The 23221-nt window shown below is 42.4% G+C and overlaps 1 protein-coding gene across 1 annotated transcript in view; it reads right to left on the reverse strand.

Moving 5' to 3' along the window:
* Positions 1-23221, reverse strand: part of LOC115122411 (V-set and immunoglobulin domain-containing protein 10-like 2) — a 169524-nt gene that overhangs the window by 87170 nt on the left and 59133 nt on the right. Inside the window, exons 5-8 of the mRNA XM_065005027.1 lie at positions 14682-14826; positions 6141-6271; positions 5607-5743; positions 2424-2574 (exon numbers count right to left, since the gene is read on the reverse strand). Coding sequence (XP_064861099.1) covers positions 2424-2574; positions 5607-5743; positions 6141-6271; positions 14682-14826 — 564 coding nt within the window. The remainder of the gene's footprint in view (positions 1-2423; positions 2575-5606; positions 5744-6140; positions 6272-14681; positions 14827-23221) is intronic.

Consider the following 23221-nt stretch of genomic DNA (forward strand, 5'->3'; position numbering starts at 1 on the left):
TATGCCGGATTAAGTGATATGACATGCTATTCTATAAAATAATTTCTCAGAAATTAATATTACCTGATTGAGCTAATCATGTAAATGTAATTAACTAGAGAGTCGGGGCACCACAAAATAATATTTATAGAGCTGTTATCTTCCGAATAAACTCTTAAAGACCTAGTAATATTTTATATCAATAGCAGTCAATATTAATCGTCACCTTAATTCAGTCTCATCTGAAAGTTGTACATTCTTGGTTATCTGCACGAACCCTGGCTAACAAGTTGAATCAGCAATACAAAATTGTGTTTAATTATTTATTTACTAAATACCTAACTAATCACACAGAATTACACATACAAAGAATGAATTATACCTCGATTACAAATTACGTCATAAAGGAAAACGTCCCTAGCGGGCGGAACAGATATGACAGCTTGTTACACAAAAGAACAGGGGCTGGGTTTGATGAAAGAGCAGGAAGACTGAGGAACAAAGGGCAAAGCTGTGCTATCGAAAACATAATACATTCTAAATTACCACCCATTTGGAAAAGGAAAATGCAATAAATATTTACTCTGAGCTGCGCTTCAGTAGGTTGGTGGTAGATGGAAGGCCGTGTTGCCAAACCGAGTCCTTTGTCCTTGGTATATTGGATACATTGTAGTAACAACGTTGTGTGGTAGACGATAAACTCTGTCTGTTCCTTCCTAACCTGCGTTTGCAGCTGCTGTTGCTAACTCGACGGCTAGGAGGTAAACATACCTGCCAAACATACCCTCGTAAAACTGACTATCCTACTGATCCTTGACTTCGGCGATGTAATTTACAAAATAGCCTCCAACACTCTACTCAGAAAATTGGATGTAGTCCATCACAGTGCCATCTGTTTTGTCACCAAAGCCCCATCTACTACCCACCACTGTGACCTGTATGCTCTAGTCGGCTGGCCCTCGCTACATATTAGTCGCCAAACCCACTGGCTCCAGGTCATCTATAGGTATTTGCTAGGTAAAGCTCCGCCTTATCTCAGCTCACTGGTCACCATAGCAACACCCACCAGTAAAAATCACTGAAGCTGGAGATTTATGTCTCCCTCTCTAACTTTAAGCATCAGCTGTCAGAGCAGCTTACCGATCACTGCAGCTTATCTGTAAATAGTCCATCCAACCAACTAACTACCTCATCCCATACTGTTATTATTATTATTATTTTTTGCTCTTTTGCATCCCAGTATCTCTACTTGCACATCATCATCTGCACATCTATCACTCCAGTATTAATGCTAAATTGTAATTCTTTTAATTGTAATTATTTCAACTTTTTAGACCTTACCTCCCTAATCTACTACACGGTACATAGACTTTTTCTATTGTGTTATTGACTGTACTTTTGTTTATCCCATGTGTAACTCTGTGTTGTTTTTGTCACACTGCTTTGCTTTATCTTGGTCAGGTCGTTGAGAACTTATTATCTACTGCCTGGTTAAATAAAGGTGAAAGAAATATATAAAAAAATAAATGCTCTACACCAGTCTTTCACAATGATGTTGGGTGACTTTATGTTATGGGGCAAAAATTCAAGCAGCTCGGATTTGTTTGATTGCTAGTTACCATCCATCTTCCTCTTGATCACATTCCAGAGGTTTTAAATGGGGATCCGTTCTGAAGATTGGCCTGGCCATGACAGGGTATTGATCTGGTGGTCCTCCATCCACACCTTGATTGACCTGGCTGTGTGGCATGGAGCATTGTCCTGCTGGAAAAACCAATCCTCGGAGTTGGGGAACATTGTCAGAGCAGAACGAAGCAAGTTTTCTTCCAGGACAACCTTGTACAACCTTGTACAAAGACAATGCCCGATTCCAGCCTTGCTGTGAAGCAGCCTCAGATCATCACCGATCCTCCGGTGCGAGACCTGTGGCTTGTATTCCTATCCAGGTTGGAAATAAAACATTTATTTTGAATTTAATGTAATATCTTGTTGTTCTGTAATTGTTCTGTACTTTGTCATGTTTGTGTTCGTTTCATGTGGACCCTAGGAAGAGTATCTGCTGCATGTGCAGTAGCTAATGGGGATCCTACTAAACTAAACCCAAGGTCAAAATAACCCAGCGTCTGTTCTCTCCAATATTTACCCAATTGGGTTATTTTTGACCCTTTTGTCTTTGCTACTACTGTTTCGTTGGTGCATCTACGTCATCTTGCTGAGTCTACCTTTAAACGTAACCTAACTTAAGACCTGACCCATCACCTTTAAGACCTGACCCATCACCTTTAAGACCTGACCCATCACCATTAAGACCTGACCCATCACCATTAAGACCTGACCCATCAACTTATGCATTAATCCCCCGTGAGTGAGTGGGTGAGTGAGTGAGTGAGTGAGTGAGTGAGTGAGAGAGAGAGAGAGAGAGAGAGAGAGAGAGAGAGACTTACAGGCCCGTGCAGTGCATTGTGTGGAGGTGTTGAGAGCAGGGTGCATCCCCTGGCAGGTGAACAGAGAGTTGTTGTTGGTCTGGGATCCAGACTGCAGTACGGAGACATTGTTGGCTGGCCATGACCCTTCACCCCCAAGCCACGCCCCTCCCTGGTGCAATAACAACCGGAAAAAAATATATATAATTTATTTTGTCAGGAGCATTTCGATGTGTGTGTGCTTGTGTACCTGTGTGTGTGTGTGCACCTGTGTGTGTGTACCTGTGTGTGTGTGTATACGTGTGTGTGTGTGATGTATATGTGTATCTGTGTGTGTGTGTGTATACATGTGTGAATATGTATGTACAGTGGGGCAAAAAAGTATTTAGTCAGCCACCAATTGTGCAAGTTCTCCCAATTAAAAAGATGAGAGAGGCCTGTAATTTTCACCATAGGTACACTTCAACTATGACAGACAAAATGAGAGAAAAAAAATCCAGAAAATCACATTGTAGGATTTTTAATTTATTTATTTGCAAATTATGGTGGAAAATAAGTATTTGGTCAATAACAAAAGTTTATCTCAATACTTTGTTATATATCCTTTGTTGGCAATGACAGAGGTCAAACGTTTTCTGTAAGTCTTCACAAGGTTTTCACACAATTCCTCCATGCAGATCTCCTCTAGAGCAGTGATGTTTTGGGGCTGTTGCTGGGCAACACAGACTTTCAACTCCCTCCAAATATTTTCTATGGGGTTGAGATCTGGAGACTGGCTAGGCCACTCCAGGACCTTGAAATGCTTCTTACGAAGCCACTCCTTCGTTGCCTGGGCGGTGTGTTTGGGATCGTTGTCACGCTGAAAGACCCAGCCATGTGTCATCCTCAATACCCTTGCTGATGGTAGGCTTTGTTACTTTGGTCCCAGCTCTCTGCAGGTCATTCACTAGGTCCCCCCGTGTGGTTCTGGGATTTTTGCTCACCGTTCTTGTGATCATTTTGACCCCACGGGGTGAGATCTTGCATGGAGCCCCAGATCGAGGGAGATTATCAGTGGTCTTGTATGTCTTCCATTTCCTAATAATTGCTCCCAAAGTTGACTTCCTCAATCCAAGTTGCTTACCTATTGCAGATTTTTTTTAACCTTTATTTAACCAAGCAAGTCAGTTAAAACCACTTAAGCCTACCCCTTACTTTTTCGAACATTCTGTTAAAAATCGCGCAACATTTCAGCGTCCTGCTACTCATGCCAGGAATATAGTATATGCATATGATTAGTATGTGTGGATAGAAAACACTCTGACGTTTCTAAAACTGGTTAAGTCACGGCTGTGACTATAACAGAATGTGTGTTTCATCGAAAAGCGCAAGGAAAACTGATCACCGAAAACTGGAAAAAATATCAATGCGCCACTTGCATGTATTGTCTATGGGACAGCAAATTAGATGGGGCCGAGATTGCAAGTCCTACAGCTTCCACACGATGTCGCCAGTCTTGTCAATTGCCTGGGCGTTGCCTGGGCGAGTAAGTGAGACCCCATTCCTTCCGGTCTCCGACAGGATGTTTTGCAAGAGAGATTTCCGACCATGATTTGAAGACGTGGAGCTATTGAATACACATCGCCCCGTGATCAATTTGATAGATTATTAACATTTACTAATACCTAAAGTTGGATTACAAAAGTATTTCGAAGTGTTTTGTGAAAGTTTATCGTCGACTTTTTTAATTTTAAAAAATGACGTTGCGTTTTAAAACAGTGTTTTTTTCTGATTCACACACTTTTCATAGATCGATATTTTGGGTATATATGGACCGATTTAATCGGAAAAAAAATCCAATAGTGATGTTTATGGGACATCAAGGAGTGCCAACAAAGAAGCTCGTCAAAGGTAATGAATGTTTTATATTTTATTTCTGCGTTTTGTGTAGCGCTGACTATGCTAATTATTTTGTTTACGTCCCCTTCAGGTATTTCGGGGTGTTGCATGCCATCAGATAATAGCTTCTCATGCTTTCGCCGAAAAGCATTTTAAAAATCTGACTCGTTGGCTAGATTCACAACGAGTGTAGCTTTAATTCAGTACCCTGCATGTGTGTTTTAATGAACGTTTGAGTTTTAACGAGTGCTATTAGCATTTAGTGTAGTGCATTTGCATTTCCAGATGGCACGCCTGTGTGTCGGGTGGGCTTAAGAGTTTAAGAACAAATTCTTATTTTCAATGACAGCCTAGGAACAGTGGGTTAACTGCCTGTTCAGGGGCAGAACGACAGATTTGTACCTTGTCAGCTCAGGGGTTTGAACTTGCAACCTTCTGGTTGCTAGTCCAACACTCTAACCACTAGGCTACCCTGCCGCCCTGCACCAGTCTTCCCAGCCTGGTGCAGGTCTACAATTTCTAAACAAAATCTATGACTGGGTTGGCTGGAGTCTTTGACAATATTTAGGGCCTTCCTCTGACACCGCCTGGTAATGAGGTCCTGGATGGCAGGAAGCTTGGCCCCGGTGATATACTGGACTGTTCGCACTACCCTCTGTAGTGCCTTGCGGTCAGAATCCGAGCAGTTTCCATACCAGGCAGTGATGCAACCAGACAGAATGCTCTCGATGGTGCAGCTGTAGAACCGTCTGAGGATCTCAGGACCCATGCCAAAACTTTTCAGTCTCCTGAGGGGGAAAAGGATTTGTTGTTCCTTCTTCACGACTGTCTTGGTGTGCTTGGACCATATTAGTTTGTTGGTGATTTGAACGCCAAGGAACTTGAAGCTCTCAACCTGCTCTCAACCTGCTCTCAACCTGCTCCACTACAGCCCCGTCAATGAGAATGGGGGCGTGCTCAGTCATCCATCACTTATGTGATGTACTACTCAATGCCCTCGGAAGAATCCCAGAACATATTCCAGTCTGTACTAGCAAAACAGTCCTGTAGTTTAACATCTGCTTCATCTGACCACTTTTTCATAGACCGATTCACTGGTGCTCCGCGCTTTAATTTTTTCTTGTAAGCAAGGAATCAGGAGGATTAAATTATGGTGAGATTTGCCAAATGGAGGGTGAGGGAGATCTTTGTACGCATCTCTGTGTGTGGAGTAAAGGTGTTTTTTTTTTTTATTTTTATCCCCTCTGGTTGTGTGTGTGTGTGTGTGTGTGTGTGTGTGTGTGTGTGTGTGTGTGTGTATACGTGTGTGTGTATGTGTGTGTGTACCTGTGCCAGGGAGAGAGGGTTTGTGGTCCAGCGTAGTGAAGGGGAGGGCAGGCCCCCTGGCCATGAACAGGTCAGGTTGAGGGAGGAGTAGTTCATTGCTGGCAGAACAGAGCAGGAGGGGGAACCATCTGGAGGGTCTGGGGGACAGGGGGACAATATACAGCGCAACACTGTGTTGATTGTGTTGTTATTGTGTGTGTGTTTGTGTGTGAGTGTGTGTATCGTCACAGGACATCAGGATGACAAGCACCAGCCTTTCAGTCAACCAGGGGTTGCCATGGCAATAACATCACAGTGACATAAAAGTGTTTGGTACCTTAGAACCTCCTGAGAGTTCTGTCTCTTTCCCCGATGCTCCAACAGGTCTGCAGCATCCCCAACGATTCCATGTGTGTTTCGGTGTGTCTGTTTGTGTGTGAGTGTGTGTGTGTGGTGACGTCATATGGAGAAGAGGGAGAGAAGTACTAGAAGGTAGAGAGAGAAAGTTGGAGGTCAGGGGATGGTAGTCGGGGTTAGAGATCAGAGGTTACTCACAGTAAACGGTGAGGCTGATGGTCTTCATAGAGCGGGTGTTGAGGTATGTGTTCTGAGCCAGACAGGCGTAGGTACCTGTGTGCATCCGCAGAATCCTAGTGATGGTGAACTGGGGTCCCGCGTACACCTGACTGGATTAAAACCAATATAAAAACACCAGGCCGGATTAGAACCAATATATAAAACACCTGGCTGGATTAGAAACATTATATAAAACACCTGGCTGGATTAGAACCATTATATAAAACACCTGGCTGGATTAGAACCAATATATAAAACACCTGGCTGGATTAGAACCAATATATAAAACACCTGGCTGGATTAGAACCAATATATAAAACACCTGGCTGGATTAGAACCAATATATAAAACACCTGGCTGGTGTTCAGTAGAGGCTGCTGAGGGGAGAACGGCTCATGATAACGACCGGAATGGAGCACATGGAACATTTTGTGTTGTGGATATGTGGTAGTGTAGGGATGTTATATCATGTACTGTTTTATCTTTAGCTCATTCAGTACAAATATAGTTAACTGTTTTATCTTTTGTTGTCTATGTAATGTGGGTGCTTTGGTGTGTTTGGACACCAGGAAGAGTAGCTGCTGCGCTGACAGAAGCTAATGGGGATTATAAGAATATTTTGAAGATAAATACACAACACAGAGTTTGAGAGTTTGAACGTTTTTAGAGGATGAGAAGGTGAGAGTACTAAAAACTAGAGTACTAATGGTTAATGGGGAATTGTAAATATGAGTTGGGTTGCTGTTTAGAATCTGTGGAATGCCACTCCAGAACTCAGAGCTCCAGAACTCAGAGCTACGGTCTGTACATTGAGTCAGGAGCAGGATACTTGTTATTTGGCCATAGGCCAGTTGTACTGCAAGGACTTTTGATGCAACCTCAGGCTAGGATGGTGGGTTATAAATTACCTCCTGTTCCTTTGTTTAGTGGAGAAAAGCTGGGGACAGGGGAGACTGAACATTTGAACATCTACCTCCCAGCATAACATCATGATTTGTCCTTCTCAAATAAACACATTTTTCTCCCCGATTTGCTTTGGAGATTGTGTAATTAAAGAATACATCAATTGCTAACAGGATCCCCAATAAATACAAATAAAAATACATGGAATGGCATGAAACACATGAAAACCATATATTTGATACCATTCCGCTCCACGAACCCGTGCTCCCCAATGAATGTGCCACCAACCACCTGTGCTGGGATTAGAACCAATATATAAAACAAATGACTGAGATTGTTTGTATTTTATTAGGATCCCCATGAATAAAACCCCTTAGCGGTTTCCTTCCTCTCTGGCAACTGAGTTGGGAAGAACACCTGTATCTTTGTAGTGACTGGGTGTATTGATACACCATCCAAAGTGTTATTAATAACTTCACCATGCTCAAAGGGATATTCAATGTCAGTTCTTGTTTTTACCTATCTACCAATAGGTGCCCTTCTTTGCGAGGCATTGGTAAAATGTGGAAAAAGTGGTGTGAATACTTTCTGAAGGCTCTGTAGCTTGGTGTGTGAATACTTTCTGAAGGCTCTGTAGCTTGGTGTGTGAATACTTTCTGAAGGCTCTGTAGCTTGGGGTGTGAAAACTTTCTGAAGGCTCTGTAGCTTGGGGTGTGAATACTTTCTGAAGGCTCTGTAGCTTACTTACTTTCTTGTGTTCTTACTTCTTGTGTGTTTTTGTTTTACTTTACCTTTTTTTAATGTACTACTGATATTGATTACTACGGAAATTGATAAATGCATTGTTGGGAAAGCGCAAGCAGGAAAGGCATTTCACTGTTCTAGTGCAGGTGACAATAAAAAGTTGAAAATTGAAAGAAGCGATGCAGTTCCTCTCCTCTACCTAATAACCTTTTATTGCAAACAAATTACTAGAAGTGCCCTCTAGTGGCCCCATAGGTGGGATTCAATTCAAATTTTTCATAATTTAATAATTAATACACTTTCTTTTTTTTAACTCTGAAAATCCGGTGTTTCTATATCAAACAGGACCTCAGCCAGCCAAATCACCAGCTGTCATTAGGGTCATAAAACACCAGGTGTCAGCAGGGTCATGAATCACCAGCTGTCATTAGGTCATCAATCACCAGCTGTCATTAGGGTCATCAATTACCGGCTGTCAGCAGGGTCATGAATCACCAGCTGTCATTATTAGGTCATCAATCACCAGCTGTCATTAGGGTCATAAAACACCAGGTGTCAGCAGGGTCATGAATCACCAGCTGTCATTAGGTCATCAATCACCAGCTGTCATTAGGGTCATAAAACACCAGGTGTCAGCAGGGTCATGAATCACCAGCTGTCATTATTAGGTCATCAATCACCAGCTGTCAATATGTCATCAATCAACAGATGTAATTAGGTCATCAATCACCAGCTGTCATTAGGGTCAGAAAACACCAGCTGTCAGCAGGGCCATCAATCACCAGCTGTCATTGGGGTCATCAATCACCAGCTATCATTAGGGTCATCAATCACCAGGTGTCAGCAGGGTCATGAATCACCAGCTGTCATTAGGTCATCAATCACCAGCTGTCATTAGGGTCATCAATTACCGGCTGTCAGCAGGGTCATGAATCACCAGCTGTCATTATTAGGTCATCAATCACCAGCTGTCATTAGGGTCATAAAACACCAGGTGTCAGCAGGGTCATGAATCACCAGCTGTCATTAGGTCATCAATCACCAGCTGTCATTAGGGTCATAAAACACCAGGTGTCAGCAGGGTCATGAATCACCAGCTGTCATTATTAGGTCATCAATCACCAGCTGTCAATATGTCATCAATCAACAGATGTAATTAGGTCATCAATCACCAGCTGTCATTAGGGTCAGAAAACACCAGCTGTCAGCAGGGCCATCAATCACCAGCTGTCATTAGGGTCATCAATCACCAGCTATCATTAGGGTCATCAATCACCAGCTGTCAGCAGGGTCATCAATCACCAGCTGTCATTAGGGTCAAAAAACACCAGCTGTCATTAGGGTCAAAAAACACCAGCTGTCATTAGGGTCATCAATCAACAGCTGTCATTAGGGTCATCAATCACCAGCTGTCAGCAGGGCCATAAGACACCAGATGTCATTAGGTCATCAATCATTAGCTGTCAGCATTGTTATGAATCACCAGCTGTCAGCAAGGTCATAAATCACCAGCTGTCATTAGGGTCATAAATCACCAGCTCTCATTAGGGTCATAAATCACCAGCTGTCATTAGGGTCAAAAAACACCAGCTGTCATTAGGGTCATCAATCACCAGCTGTCAGCAGGGTTATAAATCACCAGCTGTCATTAGGGTCATAAAACACCAGCTGTCAGCAGGGTCATGAATCACCAGCTGTCATTAGGGTCATGAATCACCAGCTGTCATTAGGGTCATCAATTACCGGCTGTCAGCAGTGTCATCAATCCCCAGCTGTCAGTAGGGTCATAAAACACCAGATGTCATTAGGTCATCAATCACCAGCTGTCAGCAGGGCCATCAATTACCAGCTGTCAGCAGGGTCATCAATCACCAGCTGTTATTGGGATCATCAATCACCAGCTGTCAGTAGGGTCATAAAAGACCAGATGTCATTAGGTCATCAATCACCAGCTGTCAGCAGGGCCATCAATTACCAGCTGTCAGCAGGGCCATCAATTACCAGCTGTCAGCAGGGCCATCAATTACCAGCTGTCAGCAGGGCCATCAAACACCAGCTGTCAGCAGGGCCATCAATCACCAGCTGTCAGCAGGGTCATCAATTACCGTATGTCAGTAGGTCCACAAATCACCAGCTTCTGCACTACTCCTATGTCTCCCTAACATCTTCATGGCAAAAGCGCACCAACACTGAGAACCTCAACTCTAAACTCTTTTTCCAATACACAAATAAAATTACCATCCATATAATATATTTTTCCTGCTCACATGTCAGCCATTGAAACCCATTCACATCTGGTTTGATTGCAGTAATACATTTTCCAATAAAACACCAGTAACCCATTGATTAAAAACATCATGACTTACCTTTTTTAAGCTTGGGTTGTAATGTAAAAAAACAACCAAAGCTGAAAAAAAAATCCAGAAAATCACATTGTAGGATTTTTAATGAATTTATTTGAAAATTATGGTGGAAAATAAGTATTTGGTCACCTACAAACAAGCAAGATTTCTGGCTCTCACAGACCTGTAACTTCTTCTTTAAGAGGCTCCTCTGTCCCCCACTCGTTACCTGTATTAATGGCACCTGTTTGAACTTGTTATCAGTATAAAAGACACCTGTCCACAACCTCAAACAGTCACACTCCAAACTCCACTATGGCCAAGACCAAAGAGCTGTCAAAGGACACCAGAAACACAATTGTAGACCTGCACCAGGCTGGAAAGACTGAATCTGCAATAGGTAAGCAGCTTGGTTTGAAGAAATCAACTGTTTGTATTCACCCCCCTTGATATGAAGCCCCTAAATAAGATCTGGTGCAACCAATTACCTTCAGAAGTCACATAATTAGTTAAATAAAGTCCACCTGTATGCAATCTAAGTGTCACATGATCTGTCACATGATCTCAGTACATATGCACCTGTGCTGAAAGGCCCCAGAGTCTGCAACACCACTAAGCAATAGGGTTGAGTAAAAAAAAAAACAGAAACTTTGAACATCCCACTGAGCACCATTAAAAAATGGAAAGGATAGGGCACCACAATAAACCTGCCAAGAGAGGGCCACCCACCAAAACGCATGGACCAGGCAAGGAGGGCATTAATCAGAGAAGCAACAAAGAGACCAAAGATAACCCTGATTTAGCTGCAAAGCTCCACAGGGGAGATTGAAGTATCTGTCCATAGAACCACTCCACAGAGCTGGACTTTACGGAAGAGTGGCCAGAAAAAAATAAGCAAACATGTTTGGTGTTCGCCGAAAGGCATGTGGAAGAAGGTACTCTGGTAAGATGAGACTAAAATTGAGCTTTTTGGCCATCAAGGAAAACGCAATGTCTGACGCGAACCAAACAGTTACATCACCCCGAGAACACCATCACCCCGAGAACACCATCCCCACAGTGAAGCATGGTGGTGGCAGCATCATGCTGTGGGAATGTTTTTCATCAGCAATGACTGGGAAACTGATCAGAATTGAAGGAATGATGGATGGTGCTAAATACAGGGAAATTCTTGAGGGAAACCTGTTTCAGTCTTCCATAGATTTGAGACTGGGATGGAGGTTCACCTTCCAGCAGGACAATGACCCTAAGCATATTACTAAAGCAACACTCGAGTGGTTTAAGGGGAAACATTTACATGTCTTGGAATGGCCTAGTCAAAGCCAAGACCTCACTCCAATTGAGAATCTGTGGTATGACTTAAAGATTGCTGTACACCAGTGGAACCCATCCAACTTGAAGGAACTGGAGCAGTCTTGCCTTGAAGAATGGGCAAAAATCCCAGTGGCTAGAAGTGCCAAGCTTATAGAGACATACCCCAAGAGACTTGCAGCTGTAATTGCTGCAAAAGGTGGCTCTACAAGGTATTGACTCTGGGGGAGGGGGGGGGTGAATAGTTATGCACGATCAAGTTACCTGCTTTTTTGTCATATTTCTTGTTTGCTTCACAATAAAACATATTTTGCATCTTCAAAGTTGTAGGTATGTTGTGTAAATCAAATGATACAACCCCCCCAAAAATCTATTTTAATTCCAGGTTGTAAGGCAACAAAATAGGGAAAATGCCAAGGGGGGTGAATACTTCCGCAAACCACTATAAATCAATTTCTGGGAAAGATGCGCAAATATTCTAGGCAGCACATAAGCACATTCAGTTTCTACAGTCTTTTATTTCGTTGAAGTATCAGACATAGAGTGTATACACATCCCTCACTATGTAGTGATTTAGGGCATGCCTCTCATGCAACACAGTGTTGCGTGTGGCTTGTATGCAAGGCACAAGTGAGCTACTGGCACGCTGCGCTTTCATATCATTCCCGTAAACAACTGGGTTTTTGTCATTCAACAGCATCACCTTCAGTCTATCGGGCATCTGAGTCACATATAGACTGCCAACACTGCCCCCCCCCCTCAAAATGCTTGGACCCCAACAGTTGCTGTTCAGCACTGAAACTTGTTTTGGTTGAAGATGCATTCGAGCATCTGTTTGGCCCTGTCCGGGGGTGTCATCGGATGGGGCCACAGTGTCTCCTGACCCCTCCTGTCTCAGCCTCCAGTATTTATAATGCAATAGTTTATGTGTCGGGGGGCTAGGGTCAGTTTGTTATATCTGGAGTACTTCTCCTGTCCTATCCGGTGTCCTGCGTGAATTTATGTTTTCTAATTCTCTCTTTCTCACTTTCTTTCTCTCTCTCGGAGGACCTGAAGCCTAGGACCATGCCTCAGGACTACCTGACATGATGACTCGTTGCTGTCCCCAGTCCACCTGACCGTGCTGCTGCTCCAGTTTCAACTGTTCTGCCTTATTATTATTGGACCATGCTGGTCATTTATGAACATTTGAACATCTTGGCCATGTTCTGTTATAATCTCCACCCGGCACAGCCAGAAGAGGACTGGCCACCCCACATAGCCTGGTTCCTCTCTAGGTTTCTTCCTAGGTTTTGGCCTTTCTAGGGAGTTTTTCCTAGCCACCGTGCTTCTACACCTCAATTGCTTGCTGTTTGGGGTTTTAGGCTGGGTTTCTGTACAGCACTTTGAGATATCAGCTGATGTACGAAGGGCTATATAAATACATTTGATTTGATTTGGAGTGGGGTGGAAACAAGCACAAGGACAGGTGAAACAGATCAGGGCATGACACTAATAGACATTTACACAATTGTATTTATTTCACCTTTCATGAAAGATGACCTCTCCTCGATGACAAAGAAGAGAAGTACTACTAGAGAAAGGGAAAGGGGGATACATAGTCAGTTGTACAACTGAATGAATTCATCTGAAATGCCTTCCGCATTTAACCTAACCCCTCTGCTCACCACAGCTGTGTCCCTGACCAGAGCATGCCCATCAAAACATCCAGAAGTATCTGTACAGCCCCTTTACTGTGACATGAACCCAGGCTTCCTTTTTTCCCCTTGCCTGACTTTTGTTCTGTATATGTTGAGTGTCTGTCTGAGTAAAGCTGGAACAAATGGGCCGTGGGTCTGTGTTCAGAACTGCTACCAATACATTTATTTGATTTGTTTTTGGAGAATGGAAATGCCTGACCTGTGTATTGACACCTCTCAATTAGATAGAGTGATGAACTTGTTGTTGGTGATATAGGTTGATGTGTTCAAGGGGTCACAGAGTGCCAAGCTTTTGCACTGCTGATTGACTAGTTCAGTGGAGCCAGATTTGTTTCTCTGCTTCTGGGCTGCTGGAGAGGGGGAGGGGTAGTTGAGTGAGCTGGGGCCTTTTATGGACCTGTCTATGGGAGTCTGTCAGCTTGTGACATGATGAGAGCCAGTGAGAGAGATTACCTGAAAGATCATTTGTGAATAGTGTTATAAACATGCTTCTATTTAAAACTTCTTCCGGATCGGTGGGTCCCCTGCGGGACGGTTGAGCTAACGTAGGCTAATGCGATTAGCATGAGGTTGTAAGTAACAAGAACATTTCCCAGGACATAGACATATCTGATATTGGCAGAAAGCTTAAATTATTGTTAATCTAACCCGCACTGTCCAATTTACAGTAGCTATTACAGTGAAAATATATCATGCTATTGTTTGAGGAGAGTGCACAATTCTGAACATGAAAAGTATTAAAAAACAAATGAGGCACATTTGGGCTGTCTTGATACAACATTTTGAACAGAAATGCAATGGTTCATTGGATCAGCCTAAAATTTTGCATATACACTGCTGCCATCTAGTGGCCAAAATCTGCACCTGGGCAGGAATAATACATTATGGCCTTTCTCTTGCATTTTTAATTAAAAACATTTTTTTTTCTTTGTATTATCTTTTACCAGAACTAATGTGTTATATTCTCCTACATTCCTTTCACATTTCCACAAACTTCAAAGTGTTTCCTTTCAAATGATACCAAGAAAATGCATTTCCTTGCTTCATGGCCTGTGCTACAAGCAGTTAGATTGGGGTCATTTTAGACGAAAATTGAAAAAAAGGGGGGGATCCTTATAGGTTTTTGACAATCTCAAACACTAATGAAAGCATGAAACAATTATTATCTTCACTCAATTATTTAGTCATAAAAACCGAAGATCCAAAGGATATACAATGCACTTTTTCCACATTTTGTTACGTTACAGCCTTAATCTAAAATGGATTTTAAAAAAAAGATTCCTCGTCAATCTACTCACAGTAACCCATAATGACAAAGCAAATGTACTTATTAATTATAAAAATGTCTGCCTGCTGGAATACCGTCCGGCCCCACGGCCTTGAGTGTTGACCTGATTGAAAACCTTACTCACGTCGGCCTCAGAGAGCAAGATCTCCCAATGGTCATGCACAGCTCAGATCTAAGTGCCAATGCTATTTAGCAATCTCCATTTGTTAGATGCGTGTGTGTTAAATCATACCTGTTGTTGTAGAACCAGACATATTGACTGGGAGGGTTGGACTGGGCCTGGCAGAGCAGAGAGACTGTCTGTCTCTCCTGAGCAGAGTATCCTCTGTCTGTTATACTGTAGGGAGTCACATCTATCTGGGGAATATCAGGACCAACTGGGGAGAAGAAAGGGAAAGGGGGATACATTGTGAGCTGTGCAACTGAATGCATTCAACTGAAATGTGTCTTTCGCATTTAACCCAAGCCCTCTGAATCGACATCCACGTCTTCCAGGAAACAGTGGGCTAACTGCATTGCTCGGGGGCAGAACAATAGATTTTTTTCCTTGTCAGCTCGGGGATTCGATCCAGCAACCATTTGGTTACTGGCCCAACGCTCCTACCCGCCAGGCTACCTGCCACACACACACTATGTTAAACACACTGTGGCAGACCAGGGGGTTTCGTCAAGGCGTTTACAAAGATCAGACACAGACAGAGTATGATTAGCTCGGTTTCAAGGGTGTTTATTTAACTTCTTCGGGCTAGTATTCAGAAGTTTGGATGAATGAGGTGCCTAAAGTAAACTGCCTGTTATTCAGGCCCAGAAGCTAGGATATGCATCTAATTGGTAGTATTGGATAGAAAACACTCTAAAGCTTCGAAAATTGTTAAAATAATGTCTGTGAGTATAACACAACTGATATGGCAGGTGAAAACCCGAGAACAGGGTTTCAGCTCACCTCTAATTACAATGGCTGGGAATGGGAATATAAAAGTCCCCCCAGAATGCAGTTCCTAGGCCTTCCACTAGATGTCAACAGTCTTTAGAAAGAGTTTCAGGCTTGTTTATTGAAAAATAATCTAGAATTTGTAGTTTTTCTAAGTGGCTCCCATTTTGGCTATTTGTGTTTGTAGCGCGTTCTGGTGAGTGAGCGTACTTCGTTATTTATCTTCGGTAATGGTCTCCGGTATTCTCCGTCTTAAATTGTATCATTTATTTACATAATAGAGTACCTGAGGATTGATTAGGAATGTTGTTTGATATGTTTGGAAGAAGTTTATTGGTAATTTACGGGATTCATTTGTATGCATTTTGAAAGAGGGAAACCGGTGGACTACTGAGTCTAGCGCGCCAATGAAACTGACTTTTTTGGGATATGACCTGTTTGGGATATTGGGCAGCATTTTCATGTTTGGATGAAAAGCGTGCCTAGAGTAAACTGCCTAGTACTCAGTCCCAGTTGCTAATATATGCATATTATTAGTAGATTTGGATAGAAAACACTCTGAAGTTTCTAAAACTGTTTGAATGATGTCTGTGAGTATAACAGAACTCATATGGCAGGCGAAAACCTGAGAAAAATCCAAACAGGAAGTGGGAAATCTGAGGTTTGTAGTTTTTCAACGCTTGACCTGTTGAATAGACAGTGTCTCTGGGGTTAAATTGCACTTCCTAAAGGCTTCCACTAGATGTCAACAGTCTTATAAACCTGTTTGAGGCTTCTACTGTAAAGGATGGGCTCATAAGGGTTCTTTGAGTCATTGGTTTGGAAGAGTGCCACAAGCTCGCGACGCTCGTTCACGTGAGAGGTAGCTTGCGTTCCATTGCTTTTCTACAGACAAAGGAATTCTCCGGTTGGAACATTATTGAAGATTTATGTTACAAACATCCTAAAGATTGATTCTATACATCGTTTGACATGTTTCTACGGACTGTAACGGAACTTTTGGACTTTGTCTGGACCTAGTGCTCGCGCCTCATGAAGATGGATTACTGGGCTGAACGCGCTAACAACAAGGAGGAATTTGGACATAAATTATGAACTTTATCGAACAAATCAAACATGTATTGTGGAACTGGGATTCCTGGGAGTGCATCCTGAGGAAGATCATCAAAGGTAAGTGAATATTTTTAATGCTATTTCTGACTCCTGTTGACTCCACAACATGGCGGATATTTCTTTGCTGGTTTGGTCTCTGAGCGCCGTACTCAGATTATTGCATGGTGTGCTTTTTCCATAAAGTTTTTTATAAAATCTGTCACAGCGGTTGCATTAAGGGGAAGTCTATCTTTAATTCTGTGAATAACACTTTTATCAATGTTTTTATGAGTATTTCTGGAAATTGATGTGGCTCTCTGCAAAATCACTGGATGTTTTGGAAGCAAAACATTACTGAACGTAAAGCACAAATGTAAACGGAGATTTTTGGATATAAATATACACTTTATCGAACAAAACATACATGTATTGTGTAACATGATGTCCTATGAGAGTCATCTGATGAAGATCATCAAAGGTTAGTGATTAATTTTTATCTATTTTTCTGCTTTTTGTGACTCCTCTCTTTGGCTGGAAAAATGACTGTGTTTTTGTTTCTTGGCTCTGACCTAACATAATCATATGTTGTGCTTTCGCTGAAAAGCATTTTTGAAATCGAACACGATGGGTAGATTAACAAGATTTTCTTTCATTTGGTGGATTGCATTTGAGCTGCAATCCCGTTCGTTAACAGGATGATATGACAACAGCCAGTGAAAGTGCAGGGCGCCAAATTCAAAACAACAGAAATCTCATAATTAAAATTCCTCAAACATACATGTATCTTATATCGTTTTAAAGGTAGTCTTGTTGTTAATCCCACCACAGTCTCCAATTTCGAATAGGATATACGGCGAAAGCACCACAAACGATTATGTTAGGTCACCACCAAGCCACAGAAAAACACAGCATTTTCCCAGCCAAAGAGAGGAGTCACAAAATGCACAAATAGAGATAAAATGAATCACTAACCTTTGATGATCTTCATCAGATGACACTCATAGGACTTCATGTTACACAATACATGTATGTTTTGTTTGATAAAGTTCATATTTCTATAAAAAGAATCTGAGTTTACATTGGCGCGTTACATTCACAAGTTCCAAAAACATCCAGTGATTTTGCATAGCCACATTGATTCAACAGAAATAATCATCATAAATGTAGATGATAATACAACTTATAAACATGGAATTATAGATATACCTCTCCTTAATTAATGCAACCGCTGTGTCAGATTTAAAAAAAACTTTACAGAAAAATCAAACCATGCAATAATCTGAGACGGCGCTCAGAACAATCAAGTCAAATTAGCCGCCATGTTGTAGTCAACATAAACCATAAATTACATGCTAAATATTCCCTTACATTTGATGATCTTCATCAGAATGCACTCCAAGGAATCCCAGGTCAACAAAAAATGTTTGATTTGTTCGATAATGTCTGTTATTTATGTCCAATTAGCTACTTTTGCTAGCGCGTTTGGTATACATATCCAAACGCTCGTTCTGGTCAGCGTTACGTCAGACAAAAAGTTCAAAAGTTATATTACAGGTCGAAGAAACATTTCAAACTAAGTACAGAATCAATCATTAGGATGTTTTTATCATTAATCTTCAATAAAGTTCCAACCGGAGTATTCCCTTGTGTCTTCAGGAGCCATGGAACGCAGGTCGCTATCATGTGAAATGCGCATGACCAGAAAATGGCTGACTGCTAGACAACTGATTCATTCTGCTGTCATTCAGTCCCACAACACAGTAGAAGCCTAATTCAAATTTCGAGAGACGGTTGACATATAGTGGAAGCCCTAGGAAGTGAATCTTATCTCAAGGGGATTTCAATGGGAACTGTGTTGACTACATACCAACCTCAGATTTCTCACTTCCTGTTTTGATTTATCCTCAGGTTTTTGCCTGCCGTATGAGTTCTGTTATACTCACAGACATCATTCAAACAGTTTTAGAAACTTCAGAGTGTTTTCTGTTCAATACTAATCATATGCATATATAAAAATGTGATCATATTACTCCAGTGCTAGCCTCTCTACACTGGCTTCCTGATTAAAGGTTTTACTGCTAACCTACAAAGCATTACATGGGCTTGCTCCTACCTATCTTTCTGATTTGGTCCTGCCGTACATACCTACACATACGCTATGGTCACAAGATGCAGGCCTCCTAATTGTCCCTATAATTTCTAAGCAAACAGCTGGAGGAAGTGCTTTCTCCTATAGAGCTCAATTTTTATGGAATGGTCTGCCTACACATGTGAGAGACGCAGACTCGGTCTCAACCTTTCAGTCTTTACTGAAGACTGTGGGTCATATGATTGAGTGTAGTCTGGCCCAGGAGTGTGAAGGTGAATGGAAAGGCTCTGGAGCAACGAACCGCCCTTGCTGTCTCTGCCTGGCCGATTCCCCTCTCTCCACTGGGATTCTCTGCATCTAACCCTATTACAGGGGCTAAGTCACTGGCTTACTGGTGCTCTTTCATGCCGTCCCTAGGAGGGGTGTGTCACTTAAGTGGGTTGAGTCACTGACGTGATCTTCCTGTCTGGGTTGGCGATCCCCCCCCCCCATTGGATTGTGCCGTGGCGGAGATATTTGTGGGCTATACTCGGCCTTGTCTCAGGATGGTAAGTTGGTGGTTGAAGATATCCCTCTAGTTGTCTGGGGGCTGTGCTTTGGCAAAGTGGGTGGGGTTATATCCTTCCTATTTTGCCCTGTCCGGGGGTATCATCGGATGGGGCCACAGTGTCTCCTGACCCCTCCTGTCTCAGCCTAAAGTATTTGTGCTGCAGTAGTTTATGTGTCGGGGGGCTAGGGTCAGTTTGTTATATCTGGAGTTCTTTTCCTGTCTTATCCAGTGTCCTGTGTGAATTTAAGTATGCTCTCTCTAATTCTCTCTTTCTCTCGGAGGACCTGAGCCCTAGGACCATGTCTCAGGACTACCTGGCATGATGACTCCTTGCTGTCCCCATTCCACCTGGCCGTGCTGCTGCTCCAGTTTCAACTTTTCTGCCTGCGGCTATGGAATCCTGACCTGTTCACCGAACGTGCTACCTGTCCCAGACCTGCTGTTTTCATGTTTTCAACTCTCTAGAGACAGCAGGAGTGGTAGAAATACTCTTAATGATCGGCTATTTACTCCTGACATGCTGACTTGCTGCACCCTCGACAACTACTGTGATTATTATTATTTGACCATGCTGGTCATTTATGAACATTTGAACATCTTGGCCATGTTCTGTTATAATCTCCACCCGGCACAGCCAGAAGAGGACTGGCCACCCTTCATAGCCTGGTTCCTCTCTAGGTTTCTTCCTAGGTTTTGGCCTTTCTAGGGAGTTTTTGCTAGCCACCGTGCTTCTAAACCTGCATTGCTTGCTGTTTGGGGTTTTAGGCCGGGTTTCTGTACAGCACTTTGAGATATCAGCTAATGTACGAAGGGCTATATAAATACATTTGATTTTGATATGATTTGATATTAGCAACTGAAACTGAGGAGCAGGCCGTTTACTTTGGGCACCTTATTCATCCAAGCTACTCAATACTGCCCCCATAAGAAGCTTTGTTGTGTGAAAGTTACATATTTCTAAAAACTATTTTTGAATTTTGCGCGCTGCCTTTTCAGAGGAATGTTGTCGAGGGGTGCCGCTAGAAGAATCATAAGCCATAAGAAGATAAAGAAGGACTTTATTGAACAAAAGGACAATTTGTTATGTAGCTGGGACGCTTGTGATTGCAACGAGATAAAGATCTTCAAAGGTAAGTGACTTATTTTATCACTTGGTTGGAAAGTTGTATATAATGCTTTTGTGTGCGGGGCGCTGTCCTCAGATTATCGCATGGTGTGCTTTCGCCGTAAAGCCTTTTTGAAATCTGACAAAGCAGCTGGATTAACAAGAAGTTAAGTTTTTCAATTATGTATGTATTTCATGAATGTTTAATATTACGATTTCTGTCATTTTTATTTGGCGCTTTGCAATTTCACCGGATGTTGACCAGGTGGGACGGTAGCGTCCCAATGATCAGTAAGGAGTTAAAATAAATCCAAAAGAAAAAGACCCATCTTCTGGGCTCCGGGTCTTGCTGTATGTATACTGTCATGAACAAAAACTGAACTCCCTTCTCATGCCTCTGCAGCCGTCCCCAACTATACGGGAGTCCTTTCTTCCCCCCACTCTCCCTGTCTGCTGCCCTTCTGGCAGCTTTATGTGCCTTGCACAGCTTGTGAGCAATCAGCCCTTGATTAATCACCAGCTCCCAATCAGCCCCAATTAGACCTGGCCGGAGAGCCTGTCGAGACCTGGCACATCCAGCAGATGGAGCCATCGCCTCGTGATGTTTACTCAGTCTGTCAACAGGCCTCGACGAGTCTCCCCCTGGTGGCTGACCTGCTGTATGCCACAACACACGCTATGTTATTAAACACACACTACGTTACAAACACACACTACGTTACAAACACACACTACGTTACAAACACACACTACATTACACACACTGGGGTGGCAGGGTAGCCTAGTGGTTAGAGCGTTGGACTAGTAACCGAAAGGTTGCAAGTTCAATTCCCCGAGCTGACAAGGTGTCGTTCTGCCCCTGAACAGGCATTTAACCCACTGTTCCTAGGCCGTCATTGAAAATAAGAATTAGTTCTTAACTGACTTGCCTAGTTAATTAAAGGTAAAAAAAAAACACTACGTTACAAACACACTATGTTACCCAAGGAATGCTACACACACACACTACATTACAAACACACACTATGCTATACACACTACATCAGCAAAGTATCCTCTCTCTAGCCCCATTTATACCTGGTTCTAGGGTTCAGAGTTAGGGGTAGTGTTTAGGGTGCAGTGTGTAGTGGGTATACTAACTAGGGCTGACAAACAATTTATTTATTATTTTGATGAATCTCATGATGTTCTGTAGCTAATTCCGATTTAATTGCAATTTTAGAATTTGCTCAAATTTAAAAAGCAATGCATTGAGTTACAGGCATACTATGCGTTGATTGCAAGGGACGAAAACACAACATATCTGTATCAGGATGTTTTTAAATAGCATTTTCACCAAACAACGCAAAAGTCACTGTAAAATGTATTAATGCTCCCAATGTTTCAGTAGATCTACTCCCTCTGACCAATGTTTCAGTAGGCCTAGTCCCTCTGATCAATGTTTCAGTAGACCTACTCCCTCTGATCAAAGATTCAGTAGACCTACTACCTCTGGTCAATGTTTCAGTAGACCTACTCCCTCTGGTCAATGTTTCAGTAGACCTACTACCTCTGGTCAATGTTTCAGTAGACCTACTACCTCTGATTAATGTTTCAGTAGTCATAGTCCCTCTGATCAATGTTTTGGTAAACCTAGTCCCTCTATCAATGTTGCAGTAGGCCTACTCCCTCTTATTATTGTTGCAGTAAATCTACTTCCTTTTACCAATGTTTCGGTAGATCTACTACCTCTGATCAATGTTTCAGTAGACCTACTCCCTCTGATCAATGTTTCAGTAGACCTACTCCCTCTGATCAATGTTTCAGTAGACCTACTCCCTCTAATCAATGTCTCAGAAGGCCTACTCCCTCTAATCAATGTCTCAGAAGGCCTACTACCTCTGATCAATGTTTCAGTAGACCTACTCCCTCTGATCAATGTTTCAGTAGACCAAGTCCCTCTTACCAATGTTTCGGTAGACCTACTCCCTCTGATCAATGTTTCAGTAGACCAAGTCCCTCTTACCAATGTTTCAGTAGACCTACTCACTCTGTTCAATGTTTCTTTAGACCTACTACCTCTGATCAATGTTTCAGTAGACCTACTACCTCTGATCAATGTTTCAGTAGTCCTACTACCTCTTCTCAATGTCTCAGTAAACCTACTCCCTCTTATCAACGTTGCAGTAGACCTACTCCCTCTTATCAATGTTGCAGTAGTCCTAATGCCTCTTATTATTGTTGCAGTAGACCTACTCCTTCTGATCAATGTTTCAGTAGACCTACTCCCTCTGATCAATGTTTCAGTAGACCTACTCCCTCTTATCAATGTCTTGGTAGACCTACACCCTCTGATCAATGTTTCAGAAAGACCTACTCCCTCTGATCAATGTTTCAGTAGACCTACTCCCTCTTATCAATGTCTTGGTAGACCTACACCCTCTGATCAATGTTTCAGTAGACCTACTCCCTCTTATCAATGTCTTGGTAGACCTACACCCTCTGATCAATGTTTCAGTAGACCTACTCCCTCTTATCAATGTTTCAGTATACCTACTCCCTCTGATCAATGTTTCAGTGGACCTAGTCCCTCTGATCAATGTTTCAGTAGACCTACTCCCTCTTGTTATTGTTGCAGTAGGACTACTTGCTCTTATCAATGTTTCAGTAGACCTACTCCCTCTGATCAATGTTTCAGTAGACCTACTCCCTCTTGTTATTGTTGCAGTAGGACTACTTGCTCTTATCAATGTTTCGGTAGACCTACTCCCTCTGATAAATGTTTCAGTAGACCTTCCTCTTGTTTTGCAGTAGGCCTAGTCCATCTTATCAATGTTTCGGGTAAACCTAGTCCCTCTATCAATGTTGCAGTAGGCCAACACCCTCTGATCAATGTTTCAGTAGACCTACTCCCTCTTATCAATGTTTCAGTAGCCCTACTCAGTCTGATTAATGTTTCAGTAGACCTACTCCCTCTAATCAATGTTTCAGTAGACCTACTACCTCTTATCAATGTTTCAGTAGAC

This window comes from Oncorhynchus nerka, linkage group LG19 (assembly GCF_034236695.1).
Source record: "Oncorhynchus nerka isolate Pitt River linkage group LG19, Oner_Uvic_2.0, whole genome shotgun sequence".
NCBI classification, from domain to species: Eukaryota; Metazoa; Chordata; class Actinopteri; order Salmoniformes; family Salmonidae; genus Oncorhynchus; species Oncorhynchus nerka.